The 17334-nt window shown below is 43.3% G+C and overlaps 1 protein-coding gene and 1 non-coding gene across 4 annotated transcripts in view; both read left to right on the top strand.

The window, feature by feature from the left end:
- The window catches only part of Nap1l4 (nucleosome assembly protein 1 like 4), a 36054-nt gene that overhangs the window by 7382 nt on the left and 11338 nt on the right, over positions 1–17334 (top strand). For all 3 annotated transcript variants that reach the window (XM_021633823.2, XM_060383135.1, XM_060383125.1), the window contains exons 2-10: positions 1787–1817; positions 3601–3659; positions 5292–5391; positions 7623–7764; positions 7919–8005; positions 10119–10250; positions 11425–11496; positions 14123–14262; positions 16320–16465. In XM_021633823.2, coding sequence (XP_021489498.1) covers positions 1804–1817; positions 3601–3659; positions 5292–5391; positions 7623–7764; positions 7919–8005; positions 10119–10250; positions 11425–11496; positions 14123–14262; positions 16320–16465 — 892 coding nt within the window. In that variant the 5' untranslated portion in view covers positions 1787–1803. The remainder of the gene's footprint in view (positions 1–1786; positions 1818–3600; positions 3660–5291; positions 5392–7622; positions 7765–7918; positions 8006–10118; positions 10251–11424; positions 11497–14122; positions 14263–16319; positions 16466–17334) is intronic.
- Positions 12146–12272, top strand: LOC132651526 (small nucleolar RNA SNORA54). Its single transcript, XR_009589144.1, has one exon. It is a non-coding gene; the product is annotated as a small nucleolar RNA SNORA54 (small nucleolar RNA).

Genomic DNA, 17334 nt, shown 5'->3' with positions numbered 1-17334 from the left:
TTCAAAAAGACAATAGTCATATGTACTGGCTGGTTGGTTTCTTTTTTTTTTTTTTTTTTAAGGTTTATTTATTTATTATGTATAGATTATTCTGCCTGCATGTACACCTACATGCCAGAAGAGGGCACAGGATAGATGGTTATGAGCCACCATGTGGTTGCTGGGAATTGAACTCAGGACCTTTGGTAGAACAGCCACTGCTCTTAACCTCTGAGCCATGTCTCCAGCCCTGGCTGGTTGGTTTCTGTGTCAACTTGATACAAAGTAGAGTCATCAGAGAGGAAGGAGCACCGGTTAAGGAAGTGCCTCTATGAGATCCTACTGTAAGGTATTTTCTGAATTAGTGATCAGTGTTTGAGGGTCCAGCCATTGTGGATGGGATCACCCTGGGCTGGTGGTCCTGAGTTCTATACGAAAGAAGGCTGAGCAAGCCAGTAAGCAGCACCACTGTGGCCTCTGCATCAGCTCCTGCCTTCAGGTTCCTGCTCTGCTTGAGTTCCCTGTCCTTGTGCATGTGTAAGCAGAATAAACTCTTACCAATTTGCTTTTTGGTCATGGTGTTTTGTCACAGCAGTAGAAACCCTAACTATGGATCATGTGCTATGTTTTTGTGCGTTTTTTTAGTTTTCTTTGAGGCGGGATTTCACTGGGTGTCCCTGGCTGCCCTGAACCTCAGTAGATAGATACTTGTCTGTGCCTACCAAACCCTGGGATGAAAGGGTATGAGCCACCTGCACACTTTTTTTTTTTTTAAACAGTAAAAACCTAATAGAAGATTGATCTGAGTTAACCGTGAAACAGTTGCACATCACTCTTGCCGGAACTGTTTTTCCCAAGTCTCCTGTTTTCCTAGCACCAGCACAACCTTCAGGTCTCCACTCTGTGCACTCGGCAAGTGTGAAGGGCTTTGTATGGTGCCTCAGTCACCACACCTTTAAAGTAAAGAGGGCACCTTGAGATTAAGCTTTCCTTCACAGTGGTCATGTCGAGTGTCTCAGTGTTCTCACAGTGCAGGTGGCATAAAAGATAAAGACAGGTAGATTAGCATTACTCTATCTGAGAGACAGTTCAAATGTGCTTTTGAAATGTTTGGGTAACTGTTGCTGTGTGGATCTTTTAGGTTTATTGTAGAGAGAAGGTTAGATTCTGTTTTCTTACTGTGAAGTCTGGTCACTTTATTTTAGTTGGTAAGAATGCTGTGGATCTAGCTCAGTTTGTAGCAGGTATAAAGCTCTGGATTTGATACTGAGCACTGCATAAACCCAGTATCATGGTGCATACGTGTCACCATAGTACTGAGGGTGTGGAGGTTAAGGGTCAGAAATTCAGAGTCATCAACTACATAGCAAGTTGGAAGCCAGTCTGGATTACATGAGATCCTGTTCCCAAAAAAATAAAAATAAAGTTTTTAAAGTAAAGCATGCAGATAATGAAACCTAGATTAATTTCATTTTATTTTTTGACATGGTCTCACTATGTAGACCTGTCTGGCCAAGAACTCTGTATAGATCAGGCTGGCTTCAAACTCACAGCTTGCCTCTGCCTCCCAGGTGTTGAGATTAAAGGCATGCATCACTGTGTCCAGTGAAACAGATCTTAAGTGCACTTGTCTATGAGATTAACGTGTGTGCTCAAATAATGCCAGGCTACATCTGGGAGATTTTCATTTCCTTCACTTCAGAAAGGTCTCAATTGCCATGTCTGGTGGAGTGCCATTGTTAGTTGATGTTAGAAGAGTGATGCATTTTTTTGGTGTGAATGTAACTGTGAACTTTTTCATTTGTAGGGGACAAAGACATTCAGATGGCAGAAAACAGGTAAGCCAAACTGGACTTTATTGGACTTCAAAATTAGGTAGGGGGCTAGAGCCCACTGTATTTTAGAAACTAGAATTCAAAGTTAAATGGTTGGTTTTGGTTTTGGGATTTTTTGTTTGTTTGTTTTTGTTTTTGAGACAGGGTTTCTCTGTGTAGCCCTGGTTGTCCTAGAACTTGCTGTGTAGATCAGGCTCAGATCCACCCGCCTCTGCCTCCGGAGTGCTGGGATTAAAGAAGTATACCACCACTGCCTGGCCTCAAAGTTAAATAGTTTAAACTTCAAGCAATAATGGCCTTCTTTCTTAGTTTTGCTGGCAAACAAATTGATGTCAGATGCCAGTTGTCTCAGACACTGATATTTGGAGGCCTTGTGTAGAAGTTTCTGTTCTCCCTGGCCTTTAACCTATTTTTCCCCACCCTTGGTGAAATCATGTCATTAACCTGATGTAGCTACCAGGGATCAGGGAAGGATTTTTATTGCTAGCCATTAGGCCTCTGTTTTTGAAGGCCATTGTTTGCTGATGCTATGTGGCTGTCAGAACACTGTGACATTGCATCTACTGCAGGAGGCCACTTGTGTGTGCTGCTGACCACATGGTAGCTAGTTGTTTGAGTGGTGTGGTTTTTATGTGCTACAGGACGATTATGCAATCAAGGGATTGACTATAAAAGATTAAAGGCTGGAGAGATGGCTCAGTGGTTAAGAATATGTACTGCTCTTGCAAAGTCCTAAGTTTGGTTCCCACCACCCGAATTAGGTAGCTCACAAACTCCAATTATGGGGATCTGAAGTTTTTTTTCTGGCCTCCACTGGCATTGCACATACTCAAAAATGGACATGCATAAACAGTTTTTGTTTTGGGATTTTGTTTTGTTTTTAAGACAGGGTCTCAGTGTGTAGCCCCCGGTGGCCTAGACCTTGTGGGCAACAGGATGGCTCAAAACTCCCAGAGATCCACCTGTGTCTGTTACCAAGTGTTGGGTTGAAGGTGTATGCAACCTCACATGGCACACCTATATTTTGGTTTTTTTTGTTTGTTTTAATTTTCAAGATAAAAATCGGGTGAATTGAGGCTGATAAGATGGCTCAGTAGATAAGAGCACTATCTTTTCCTCCAGTGGCCCTGAGTTCAATTCCCAGCAACCACATGGTGGTTTACAACGACCTATACTGCAATTTGATGCCCTCTTCTGGCATGCAGGCACTCATGCAGATACAGCACTCATACATAAAATAAATTTAAAAAAAATCAGGTGAACTGTGGTGGTTCATACTTGTCTGGACTACTGCATTAGGTTAGACTGGCTACTGAGTTAGTCTCCAAACAAAAAAGGAAAATTAAGCTTTGGCAAGGGTTGCAGTTTAGAAATATGTAAAGCAGCCTGTGTGTTGGGTATGAGAGGTAAGGGAGCTGGGTGGATGTGATCTTTTTAGATGAGAGGAAGGCTCCCTTAAGTAATACAAGTCATTATCTTTTTTGTTTGTTGTCTCCCCATCCCCTTGGGGAACGGGGTCTCATTATGTAGCTCTGTCTGTCCTGGAACTCACTTTGTAGACAACTCACTTTGTAGACAAGGCTGGCCTTGGATTCACAGATACATCTGCCTCTGCCTTCCACGTGCTGGGATAAAAGGCTGTGCTAACATGCCCAGCCAGTGTTAACCTCACCTGACCTGGAGTCTCTTGCTGCATAGGTCCCTAATACATTGGACAAACACTAAAAATGCCAGTTGGTGCTGTATTTACGACTCGTGTTTATAATAATTTGTAAACTTGTTTTAGTCTTTCAGATGGAGGCCCTGCAGATTCTGTGGAAGCTACTAAAAATGCCAGTAATACAGGTCAGTGTAATGTATGAAATGGTTTTGGAGGGTTTCCATGTGTGACAGGGAGCCTCCTCTTCAGAACCACTTATTACAGTAATTATAATAACAGTAACGAATTTCTAAGAGAAAAATCAGCACTTTATTTAGTGAGTAGAAATTTAGACCTCCGCAAAAGAGAACAACAACCCCATTTACTGCTTATCACATGACCTAGGCATCAGAATGTTAACCAGACTTGCACTCTAAACTTCCCTCTCCTGCTTTATTTTGAAGCAAAATCTAGATATGTCACTATGTGCATAAACTCACACATAGTATTGAACATTGCAAATCTGATTGAATACATCCACGTAATAATAATGATAAAATAAAAAAGACTCTTAATCTGTCTCTGAGCTGGGTGTGCAGACTATAATATAACCTCAACACTTGGGAGTCCAAGCAGGAGAGTCTCAAGTTCTAGGTGAGCCTGGACTATATGAGAGGGAATTTGTTCAACTCCATCACCAATGAAGGACAGTTCCTACTCTCTTGGTGTCTCCTTTTTTATTTGGGGAACAGGTTCTAAATAATAGCTGAGTGTTACAAGTCTAGACAAAGGCATGTGAACTGTCAGAAGGATTAAGGAGGTCAGAGTACTTTTTGCTGGAGGTGGTTTTTAGGGAGAAAGGGCTTTCTGGCAAGCTGGGGAGAGCCATCTCTTGGACTGAGAAGTGGGTGGATGCTATTTCACTTCAGAAGCTAATCTTGACCTGTCCCTGGCTTCCAAACACCAATGGGACTGGGAAGCAAGGTGTAACCAGAATTACACCCCTGAAGGTTGGTAGTTAGTGATCTCAGATAGGGGTCGAGGGCTTAGCTGTCTACAGGCCTAGTATTATCACCAACTACCCCCTGGGGTAATTAAAAAAGATACTTTTTGTTTGTTTTGTTTTTGGAGACAGGGTTTTTCTGTAACAGCCCTGACTGTCCTGGAACTTGCTCTGTAGACCAGGCTGGTCTCAAAGTCAGAGATCCACCTGCCTCTGCCTCCTGGGTACCCTACAACAAGGATGCTTTTAAAATATAAGTCTCTACACTTTACTATATTTAGAAATTAGTAGCAGTTAAGTAGACGTATGTTGGGGTTTTATTTATTTTTAAAGCAAATGTGGTCTGAGACAGTAGAGTTTCTTCTTGTCTGTGCCTAACACAAGCTTCTTTTCTTACTATGAATATTGGCCTAAAAAGCAGAAGGGAATGTCTACTACTTTTTTGTTTATTTTCTGAGATAGAGTTTCTGTGTGTAGCCCTGGCTGTCCTGGAACTTATTATGTAGACTAGCCTGGCTCCAGAACTCAGAGATTGTCTGTCTCTTCCTCCTGAGTGCTGGCATTAAAGGTGTGCACCACTACGCCCAGCTGGGAATGTATTTGTAATACACATTTGTGGTAATAAAGATTGAGCCCAGGGCTTCGTGTGCTAGGTAGGTACTGTACTGTTAAATTACAGCCCAGCTCTCTTGTGTCTTTTTATTTTGAGATAAGGTCTTGGCATGGTATTCCCTTTCAGCCTCTTGAGTAGCCGGGGTGACAAGCCTGAGACCCATGTTAGTGTTTGGGTTCTTGGCTGCTAAATAACTCTGATCTCATTTCCAACTCCTCATAGAAAAACTCACAGACCAGGTGATGCAGAACCCACAAGTGCTGGCAGCTTTGCAGGAACGTCTCGACAACGTCTCTCACACTCCTTCTAGCTACATAGAAACGTGAGTACTACACTGCCAGTCAAGCGACAGAATAAGCAGCCTGCCTGAGTAGGAACAAGTGTGCTTTTCAAGTGTGGAGCAGTTCATCTTGTCTGCTTGGTGGTGCACAGTGCCGCCATGTGGCTGGTAGAGTGCTGGCTGGCCATCACCCACACCTTTACCCTTGTCAGGGGATACTTGTCCTGGCTGTGGTAGAAATGAGAGGCCCACTCTGAGCAGTGCCTCTCAGGGCCTCTCCGTCTGCCCCCTGGAAGAGATGAGCCAGGCTCCATAACATTTGGACAAGGCTTAGCTGTTACAATAGGAGACACATCTCCTTATATCCATTTACAGGCCTTTCTGGGTTTACTCCTCGGTGGGTACAGTCTGTCTTTGTCCTGTTTGGTTGGTTTGTTTGTTTGTTTATGGAATAGGTGGTAGGGTATAGTGAGGGAGTTGAGAATGGTGTCTGGTTTTCTGGTTTTTGCAAGTATGCAAAAGGAGTGCATTTGCTCACTGGGACAGAGGCACAGGGTAATGATAGATTGTGAGGGCACAGCTTCACTTCTATTGGTCTTGAACAGCGTGGGCCAGCACTGACTAGCTGCTTATGTGGCCCTGTATTCAGATTTGCTGTGAACAAGTTTTCACTAGGTGGTGTTAATTTTGGGGTTTTCATTTAAACAACTTTATAGGTTTCTTTTTTTCTTTCTCTCTCTCTCTTTCCATTTTCTGGTTTTTTTAAGACATGGTTTCTCTCTGTAACTCTGGCTATCCTAGAACTTGCTCTGTATACTAGGCTGGCCTCAACTCAGAAGGTTCTCCTGCCTGTGTCACCTGAGTGCTGGGACTAAAGGCATGCACCACCACCATTCTGCATGTTTTTTTTCTCTTGGTTTTTAGGAGTACTCATACACACACACACACACACACACACACAAAGAAATAGAAAGAAAGAAAAAGAAAGAAGCTCTGGAACACAGAGGCAAAGAAACTGCTGTGATTAGGAGAGACTTCAATATGGGTGTCTACAGACTTCATGTCTTTGTGGTTTCTGACAGCATCAGGGCCCACATGACTGAATCCTTGTCAACTTCCCTGTGTCTGGTCCTTGTGTGGGAGTTTTGCCTTTGTTCTTTATTGTTTCATCCTATTGTGCACATGTAGAGGTCTGAGTTCAGTTTGAAGGAGTTGCCTTTCCCCTTCTACTTGGTGATTCTCAGGGACCTAATCATGTCATTTGGCTTGATAGCAAGTGCCTTTACCCACTGAGCCATCTCTTTGGTGGGTTTTTGTTTGTTTTAAATCATGGGGGGGGGGGTGTACATGCATATTTGAGTGCAGATGTCCATGGAGGCCAGAAGCATCAGATCTTCTGTAACAGTTGCAAGTATAACTATTGGGCCATCTCCTCAGCTCAACCCCCCTTTTTTTTGTTTGTTTGTTTTGTTTTGTTTGAGATAAAATCTCATGGCCAAATCTGGCCTTGAATTCACTTTGTAGCCAAGGCTAGCTTTGAACACCTGATCATTCTACATTGACTTCTCAAGTGTTAGGATTATAGGTGCATAACACCATGCCGAGCTCCCTGCCGTGTGTGTGTGTGTGTGTGTGTGTGTGTGTGTGTGTGTATGTATATGTATGTGTGTGTGGTGGGAATTTGAGCAAAGGCTGTCTGAATGTTAGATTTGTGCTCTACCTGTGACCTGCACTCTTCCTCTGGTTTCTGTTTAGCCCAGAATAGCCTTCAACTTCTTCTCTTATTGCTGTAGCCTCCCACATGGTAGGACTGCAAGTGTGTCCAGCTTTCCTTGGTCTGTTTTTCACCACCAGTTTGTTTGAGACAAAAGAGCAATTCCACAAACCCATCTTCCATTTCTGCTTTTGTTATGTTAGGAGATTGAGTCTGTTTTCACATCTGGCAGTTTGGTTTGTATCTTTTCCAGTTTCCTCTTTTAGGCCCTCATCCTTTGTTGTTGTTGTTTTGACAGAGTCTTTTTATGTATTCCTGGCTATCCTGGAACTTGTTAAGTATACAATAGACAGGGCTGGCTTCAAGCTAACAGAGATACACCTGCCTCTTCTGGAATTAAAGGCATGCACTACCTTGCTCAGCAAGCAGTCCATATTTTTGGACATTTTTTGGCTTGTTTGCATGTAGGGTTTTAGCAGCTCTTTCTAGTCAGGGTGCTTATGGTATTTGATGGTTGTTTGCTGGCATCCTAGTTACTTTATTTTCTGTTCTCTTGTAGTTTACCCAAAGCTGTCAAAAGGAGAATTAACGCTCTGAAGCAGCTCCAGGTGAGGTGTGCGCACATAGAAGCTAAGTTTTATGAGGAAGTTCATGACCTGGAGAGGAAGTATGCAGCCCTGTACCAGCCTCTGTTTGACAAGGTGTGTGCTGTTAATGTGCCTGCCTCATGTAGTCACTTCTGTGGGGTGAGACATGCTACTTTGTGACTTGTCTTTCAGAGGTCTGTGTGAACATCTTAGCTTTTGAGTTTGCAGAGAGCCTAATGTGCTTATGGACTCTTGGCTTTTTATGTAGAGAAGAGAATTCATCACTGGTGACGTGGAGCCCACAGATGCAGAGTCAGCATGGCAGAGTGAGAACGAGGAGGATGACAAGTTGGCTGTAAGTGTCTGTTGTATAGTGTTGTTTAATCCTAGTTATTTTTGTGGTTATTTCACTTATGGTTTCTGCCCACAAAGCTTTGTAGAGTAGGCCTACAGTAGTTCTCTTCTCTCCACTAGGTGCATGGGTCCATGGTGACACTCTGGCATCTGAGGCAGTGCCGTCAGTTATCATGAGACAGAACTGAAATACAGGTCAGGCAGGCACAATTGGTTGTAGTGTGCAAGACATGGTAGAACATGATTCTTACCCCAGCATTAGAGAGACAGGCAGAAAGATTTCGAGTTCTAGGCCAGCCTGGTCTACGTAGGAGATCCTTTCTCCAGAACAAAACTAACTGTAATACCAGTGAGAGTTCAAGGCCAGAAAAGATGGAGTTTAGCATGGGTGGAGACTGCACATGTTCCTCTTCAGTGGGGAGGTAGGCACATGTAGAGTGGGGCCTTCTGGAGACCTCAGGCTACTCAGTCTCATTCTGTCTCTAGGTCAGCAGGTGAGTGAGCGACCAGCATCATGACATCTGATCTATTTTTTATGACAGTCTCTCTCATTCAAATGCCATGGAAAGTTCAACATGGTACAAGTTAACTTTAACTTGTATCCTGGTATGTCGCGCCCCCCCCTTTTTTTTTAACTTACGTATTTATTATGTATACAGTGTTCTGCCTGCATATATGCCTTCACATCAGTAGAGGGCACCAGATCTCATTATAGGTGGTTGTGAGCCACCATGTGGTTGCTGGGAATTGAACTTAGGGCCTATGGAAGAGCAGCCAGTGCTCCTAACCTCTGAGCCATCTCTCCAGCCCCCCTCCCCTTTTAAATTTTTTTTTAAGGTACTAGGAATATAACCCAGAGGCTCACAAGCAAAAGTCAAATTTTCTACCACTGAGTCACACCCAAGTTCCTGTCAGTCTGATTTTGTGTTTAGATAACAGATCTAGGTTCAGTAGAATTCTCTTTCAGGGATCTTTTTGAAATATGTGTAACTTTTATGGTTACATGGACAGTTTTTTGGGGGGGAGAGGGGTCTTATTATGTAGTCATGGCTGACATGGAACTCATTGTGTAGACCAAGCTGGCCTCAAACTCACAGAGATGGCATATACCACCACACCCTGCCAGTGTTGCTCTTTTAGATGTTGAAGGTGTGGTTTTGTATTAGTTAGTTCCTTAGGACTCAAGAAAGCCTATTTTGATGGTTTAAAGATCCCAGCATATTGTTCCATCATACCAGGCTATTGTGGCAAGCATTCAGAATTCATTTGGTTCAACTTCCTTTAACCTGCCTTCTTCAGAACTAAGGCTGTATTATGTATCTCCCTTCCTTGGTGGTGCATGGCTTTTTTGATCACAGTGCTGGTGTTTGCCCAATACATCTACCTTCATGGTCTCTGTCTCCTGGGAACTGCATACCCAAGTTGCTGAACAGTTTGCTGCTGCAGCAAAGCAGGTTTTCTTCATTTCTGCTTCCTTCCTTCCTTCCTTCCTTCCTTCCTTCCTTCCTTCCTTCCTTCCTTCCTTCCTTCCTCCCTCCCTCCCTCCCTCCCTTCCTTCCTTCCTTCCTTCCCCCTCCCACCCACCCTCCCTCCCTCCCTTCCTTCCTTCCTGTTTGTTTTTTTTTTTTTTAAGACAGGATCTCATATAGCCTTGGCTGGCTTGGAACTTGCTATGTAGACCAGGCTGCCCTCAAATTTATGGCAGTCTTTGTTTCGGGCCTTTGCCTCTCAAGTGTGGATTATCGTACCTGGCCTGAATAGGGGCTTTCTTCACCTTAACGGTAATGGATGTGACACCATGTGTGTGTCTGCTGGAAGCTGTTGTAGTATTTATTCTTGCATGATGACAGGAAGCTCACCAAACCAGACTGAACATTCTTTTACAAGTCTCGTGGCAATTTACCACCTCTTCTGTTTTCTCCCCTTGATGGGACATTTCATTGTGACATTATATGTCGACATAGTGCCAAAAATTTCAACTCATGGTTTGGAGACACTCACACAGAGGGAAAAGGAAATCGTGTGATGGCCCCAAAATAATATCTTAGAGTAAGTTCCTGAACCGTGTTAAAATTTCATTTTCAATGATTTTTGTGTGTGAATTTGTTTTGTAGGGAGATATGAAGAATAAAGTAGTCATAGCTGAGAAAGAAGCAGCAGCAGTGGAAGAGCTGAACCCCAAAGGCATCCCTGAGTTCTGGTTTACCATCTTCAGAAATGTGGACATGCTTAGCGAGCTGGTGCAGGTGAGCTTTCTGCCCAGTGGGTAGGTGGGTTGAGACTGGGAGTCTGGGGTGATGCAAAGCTCCTACAGTATGTTGACGGACTGGCTTGTGCTCACATACTGCTTTTCTAGGTTCTGGGAGGTCCTTTAATGCAGATGAAAAGTCTCCTTTAGCACTTGGACAACAACCCTGATCCATAGGGGAGAGATCTTTGCTGGAGGGGGCCACATTTTCTTTTGAAGTTCTTGACAAGGCTGACAGTTCTGTCCATACCAGAGCTTGAGAGGTAGTCTCCTGCAGAGTCCAGCACTGCACCCCAAGACCTTATTCATAAGTTCTTCCTTTAAAAGCAGGGATCCTGGGGAGACGTGTTTTTGGATTCTCGTCACATGATCCGTGTATGCATTAGCAACTGAAAACCCCATGCTGGGAGCAGAGGAAAGCTGACTCTTCTTTGGCTTTATGGGATGGGAGGTTTGTAGAAATGAAGAGAGTGAATAAGAGTGATGTGTTTTCTCTAGTTCTTCTGGGTGACGCCCACACTGCTAGTTGGGCATGTGCTTTGAGTAAAACTAGACTGTAATAATTTGGAAGGTGGTCGTTAGAGCTTTGGAACCTTAAATTCCTTAAATTGAGCTTGGACTCAATGCCAAGATGAAGCAGGCTATTTACAAGTCTAAGCAATAGTCATTGTGAAAGCATAGAACCATGGGAGTCATTAGTTCCTGTATGTTAGGGTTTGACATACTCTGTGTTCTTATAGAGGTGGCATATGCAGATTTGGGATATTTATTGTCCCTGATAAATACTGTGCAGGAACACCAGCAATTAACTTGAGCCATTTCTTCTGATGCCAAGCCTTCTGTTTTGTCATCTTAGACTTTGGGGGCCAGAAGTGTTGGTTGTGGCACTGTACCAACTGCAATGTCAGGTGGTGGCAGGAGAGCATGGGACTTCCCTGTAGCCAGCATTGGGGGTAGCCGTGGTGCCACTCTAGAGACAGGTAGCAAATGATTCTTGGCATGTTGTTGCTGCCACTAGAAATATATAGTAATAAATATTGCATTGCTTTCTAGAAGTTACTACTAGACAAAGACAGAATTCCAGTAGGAACAAGTACCCAGCCTTTGGGATACATGAAACTGTGATTGCTATGAAGTATGGGCTGTTGTTCAGGATTCTCTCTATTTGTTAGGAATATGATGAACCGATCTTGAAACACCTGCAGGATATTAAAGTGAAGTTTTCAGACCCTGGGCAGCCTATGGTGAGTACTGACCAAGCTCCTTCTGATTGACTAAGGTGCAAAAAATCTCATTCTTGTCACTCAAGTTGGGCAGCCCTGAGCATGCCTGCCCCTCAGATTTCTCTTGGTGTTACAGATGCAATGTGAGCTGAGCATTTGGCTAGTAACACAGACCATGTCCTATCCCAAGGCTGAGCAGCCAGCTGGATTCAAGCTAGTGCCAAATTGAACTCAACTTGACTGCTGGGCTGTGGTTATCTCCTGGTCATCCTCAAATTTAGGTTTTTTGTTTGATAGAGATGATCAGCACACCATACTTTCCCTAAGTGTCACATGGGAGGTAGCAGGAAGAGGTGGCAAGAGCTTGTACTCCCTGGAGGGAGGTGAATTACTTGTGTATAGGAGTTAGGACCAGCCTGAGTCACAGCACAGTGAGACCTTTTCTTAAAAGAATGAGAAGAACATACAAAAACATGAACAACACTGGTGCAGAAATCTAGATACTAAGGAAAGTAACCTGCCTGGGTTTAGCCTAAAATAACCAATGTAGATGTTGACTGATAGTTACCCTGAAACAGGGTCAAACGTTGGAGGTAGTCTGGCTTTGGGGAAGATGGACTTAACTAGTGTGTGTAGTGCTGGTGCTTACTGAGCCTCACCCTCTACTCAGGAGCACTGTTCGTAACCTGTCAGCCTTGCTGTAGCTGGCGGGTTCCATTCCAGTGCTACAGGATTTCCAGTGACACATGACTGACTGGCTGGCTGGTGGCTTTCAGTTTCAGGTCTTGGAGACATACTCTATGAGGGGATACCAAAGGGATCTTGAGAGAGGAACCTAAAGGTCTCTCTCTGTCTTCTCATTTTTACCTCAGGCCCTGGTTAATAGGTGGAGGGAGATAGGCCAGTGGGTGGGATTTCTTTATCATCAGTTTTTCAGGGGCAGCTGAACACATCTCATCTTTCTTTGCTTTGTGAAAATTAACATTTGGCTGTCGCTCTGAAGATGGGGCCGTGGATACTGGGAGCTCAACATGCTTGGTCAGGGGCTGTTTTCTTACTCATGTGGCCACAGCAGTTTGTTCCTACTCAAAGCTCTGGCTATGCTGCCCCTTACCAGGCAGTTTTGAGATTCTTACTGTTTTTTTCTTTCAGTTCAGATTCAGTTGTTGTATTGTTTGTTTTTACATTAATTATTTTATTTTATTATTATAAGATAGTCTTGCTGTGTAGCCTGGGCTAACCAAGAATATATACTAAGCTGTCTTTTGTGGCCCACTCTTGCCTCTTCTGCCCATGTTCTGGAATTACAGGCTTGTGCTACATTGGCTGGCTATTTTTTTTTTTTTGTTTGTTTGTTTCTTTGACACCATCTCAGGCAGGCCTAAAAATCATGGCAGTCCCCCTGTCTTAGCCTTCCAGGTGTTGAGAATATAAAAGCATGAACCCACCTACTCTTAAGCTGGATAAGAATTTTTTTTTTCCTGTCTTATTAGAAGCCTGTTTGATTTCTGAGGTCTGTTTATTTCCATTGTCAGTCAATTTTGTTTTATCTGCATGTTAGTTGGGCCCTTACTTCCTGCTGAGGCAAGAGGATTGGTATGAGCATGAGATCAGCTAGGCTAGAGTGGACTGCCTCCCCCCCCCAAAAAAAAAAATCTGGTAACAAAAATAATCTTAGATTCTTATTATTATGTTCAAAACATAAAACAGGCCAATGTAGAAAGCATCCACAGATCCTTCCTTCTGGTGGCTGCTTCCCATTTGAATTCTAGGTAGAGCGAGCACAGTGAAGAAAGCAAGAGGAGCTCTTCACTTCATGAGTGTCTGTGGGCATTTCACATGGTCCTTCCCATCTGGGAACATATGTGTTTGTTCTCTAGTGGGTGTTCTTGAACCCATTGACCCTTATTCTCTTTGTGGGTCGAGGAGGCGTGTCTGTTTTTCTTTATGAATAAGTTCAGGGTGAATGCATGCATCACACTAATTCCGCTGACGGGATGAATTCCCAAAATCAAGCACATTCATTTTTTTGGTACATGAATAGGCCCAGAGTATTGGTCAGTCCTACATAGTTTGTTGTTTGGCTTTTTTAGGTACATCTTGCTTGTTTTGTTTTGTTGTTATTTCTGCTTTTTGAGACAGGGTTTCTCTGTGTAGCTCTGGCTATCTTGGCTATCCTTGAACTCAAAGATCTGCCTGCCTCTGCTCTCAAATATTAGAATTAAAGGTGTGCACCATTTCCTATTTTGCATGTTGTTTGTTTGTTTGTTTATGTTTGTGAATTGTCTGAATGTCGTGTTTTGTTTTTTTTTTGTGGGTTTTTTTTTTTTTTTTTCCCTTACTGCCATCCTGGACTTGATGTACCTATTTTTCTGCAAGTATTGTCTCCCTGTGTGCTCTCCTAAGTACTGTGCAGCTTCAAGGGAAGAGTTAACTCTGTTGTCTCTATCTACCTCTTCTGAAGGATCCTGTTTTTCATTTAAGACATAGTCTAATCCAGATTTCATACAGAGAAGAACTGGAGCAGGGTGGAGCTGCCAGTGTTGATTTTAGTAGGAAGAGCTACAGCCCATGAGAGATGTTGTCAGATGTCTCCCTAAGCTTTTTGCAGATGTTAGGTAGTTCTTACTCTGTATCTTTGCTTCAGTCTTTTGTGCTAGAGTTTCACTTTGAACCCAACGACTACTTCACCAATCCTATCCTGACGAAAACATACAAGATGAAATCAGAGCCAGACAAGACCGACCCGTTTTCATTTGAAGGTCCTGAAATTGTGGACTGTGATGGGTAAGGACATATCTTTCTGAAATAAAAGCAATAATGGTTTTGAATTTTAAAATGAAAAGAATCAGGTGTAGGCATACATGAGTTCAAGGCCAATCTAGGCTGTGTAGCAAGATCTGTGTACAACAAAGAAGATAGAAAATAGAAATGATGTTTTAAAAAAAGCCTTAGGGGCTAGAGAGATGGCTGTGTAATCATGAGGATCAGAGTTCAGACCCTAGCATTTATATAACAAGCCAGGCATCCTTCTTATGTCTGTAGCCCCAGCTTTGAGGATGCAGAAAGATTATTGGGACTTGTGGGTTTCCCGCCTAGTAAGACAGCTCAAGCCCTGGGTTTAGGAAGACCCTGCTTCAAAGGAATAGGTGAAAAGTCATGGGGAAGACACCTGATATACCCTCTTCTGCCTGGCATCTGGCCTGTGTCATCTCCCCTAACACACATTTGTGCTTACATACAGATCTACAGAAATAAGTTTTTGCTTGTTTGGTGTTTTGTTTCTTTGTGTTTAGACATGGTTTCTCTGTGTAGGCCTGGCTATCATAGAATTCACTCTGTAGAACAGGCTGGCCTTGACCGGAGATCCTCTGCCTCCTGAGTGGCGGGATCAAAGGCATGTGCCACCACCGACCAGCAATACTTTTTTACAAAATATACTTAAAAGTCTGGAATCACTTAAAACCCCTGCAGACATTCTATGCAGTAGCTTGTAGTTGGTAAGCTATAATGTGGACATTGCCAAAGCTGAAAGATGTGTCGTATCTTGAGGTTCAGATATACTCATAAGCCTGTGCTCACTTTCTGTTTGAATGGGGCCAGGTCTTCAATTTTCAAGACACCATGAATTTGAAGGGTTTAGTTTTTTTGGCAGTGGAAATTGAACCCAGGACCTTTACACACAAGACCAGGTACTCTGCTACTGGCTTGTGTCCTCAGCCCCATGTCTTTTTTTTTTTTTTTTAGATTTATTTTTTATTTTTACTTACTGTATATGGTTGTTGTGTCTGCATGTGTATCTGTACCATGCGTATGCCCACAGAGAATGAACAAGGGCATCAGATGTTCTGAAATTGAAGTTAAAGATGGTTGTGAGTCACCATGTGGGTGCTACGAAGCAAATACTGGTCTTTTGAGCCATTTCTCTAGCCTACCCTGAGTATTTTTGAGACAGGGTCTGGCTTGCCTAAAACTTTCTTGCTTTGTAGACTAGGCTGAACTTAGAGATCCACCTGCCTCTGCCTCCGGAATGCTGGGATTAAAGGCTGTGCCACCATCATGCCCAGCAAAGCCCCAGACTCTTAGGAGGAAAAGTATTTATTGATTGGTGAAGTTCGTGTAGATCACAACCCATTGACAGCTTTGGAACTTGGCATTTGACACCTGATGTCAGTGTTAGTCTCTAGACCATTCAGAGTTGACTCCTGTGGGTGTGTCTATGTTTAGGAAACTGACTGTTGAAGTAAAACACTTAACACAAGCTCAGTGTTGCTAATGTCACTAAGTGATTTGGGGCTTCACTGAAATCCTACTTGATTCAAAGGCTTGGAGTGTTTAGGGCTAGGGTTAAGGGAGATCTTTTTCTGGGGCCAGTCTGTCACGTGGGAGAGGGTTTGGCTTTTCTCTGAGTTCCTGAGCAGACATCATTTAGCTGCCATCCAGAGGTGAGACAGCAGCTCCTGCTATCCTGTTCACGAGTTGATTTCTGAGTTAGAATATGTGAGTGATAACCCTGGGTGTGCTCAGAGGCAATAGGTAGTGAGTTCTTGAACATTATGTGGATATGACAGGGTCTTACACAGAACACTTTCCAGAATCTTTATGGACTATTGTGGGAGAATGCTGTTATCATTTCAGAGCTGTTAGGTTTTGAGCATTGGTTAACCAAGGATGATGAGACCAAGCTAGTCTTGTAAGCAGCCATATACTTGGCTTTGGGGTTCTTTTTCTTTGTTTGCAGAATAGTGGTGTCAGAAGTGTCATAGAGCTGTGGCTTCCTTCCTGGGATAGTAGTGGGATTTCTCTTGGGACAAGTGCCTGTAATAGATGCCTTGCCTTTGCAGGTGTATAATAGACTGGAAGAAAGGAAAAAACGTCACAGTCAAAACCATCAAGAAAAAGCAGAAACACAAGGGCCGGGGCACCGTGCGAACCATCACCAAGCAAGTGCCCAATGAGTCTTTCTTCAACTTCTTCAGCCCCCTGAAAGGTGGGCAGGAGCAGCTGTGTGTGTTGTTTGAAGTCGCTTCATACCCTCATGTTTGCTTAGCTCTCAGGAGAGGATGATCATTTTTCTGGACATGTGGAGGGGACAGGCCAGCTTCCTAGGCAAGAGGTGGCCCAGGCTCTCTAGGACCCTTCCTAGTTCAAGCTAGTCACAGTTGTAGTTTCTGAGTTACCTGTCTTAACTTTTTTTTCTTACAAATTCAGTTTTTCCTAGTTTTGCATGATTTGACAGAGAACAGGGGTTTATTTGGAATTTCTATGTAATAAACACAAGTAGGTAGGTTTATAGTTTTTTAAAGGCTTGAAGCAAAACCATAATATTGAAGCTTTTTGTTAGTTTTCTGAGCTGTACGATAATGATGGGACCTTGAGCCTAGTAGTAATGACTGCAGTCTGTTTGGGGAATCCTATTTTAGCAGTCCTACAGTAACTCTCTTGTCAGTAGAAGATGTTTGCCCAGACCCGTTCTCAGTGTTAGAGCATGGGTATGAGGTGACAGCATTTTCTTGTCATTTTCCACGAAGGGACCATCGTTGGGCATAAATGTCCATCTCTGCGGCCAAGTTTTTCCAGTGTAGAGTTGTTGGGGGTGGGGAGTCTCAGGCCGGTCTCTTCCTGGATCTGGGCACTTTGCTTTGCTTTGTCCCAGAGCCTGCTGGTCTAGGACCACCGTACTTTCCCTCATGGGACATTTGGGTGTTATTGTTGTAATGGCCATTTTCTATGACTTAACTTTGAAGCCAGAAAATACAAAGTATGTTAGTTTGGTAAATAAGAACACCTATATGCTTAGTGCTCAAGTTTCCTGAGTAACGAAATTCCTTTTGAGCACACACTGACATGTTGGACCAG

Source organism: Meriones unguiculatus, chromosome 1, assembly GCF_030254825.1.
Source record: "Meriones unguiculatus strain TT.TT164.6M chromosome 1, Bangor_MerUng_6.1, whole genome shotgun sequence".
Taxonomy (NCBI): Eukaryota; Metazoa; Chordata; class Mammalia; order Rodentia; family Muridae; genus Meriones; species Meriones unguiculatus.
Note: the sequence above shows the minus strand (reverse complement) of the source record. Positions and strands in the feature narration are given on the sequence as shown.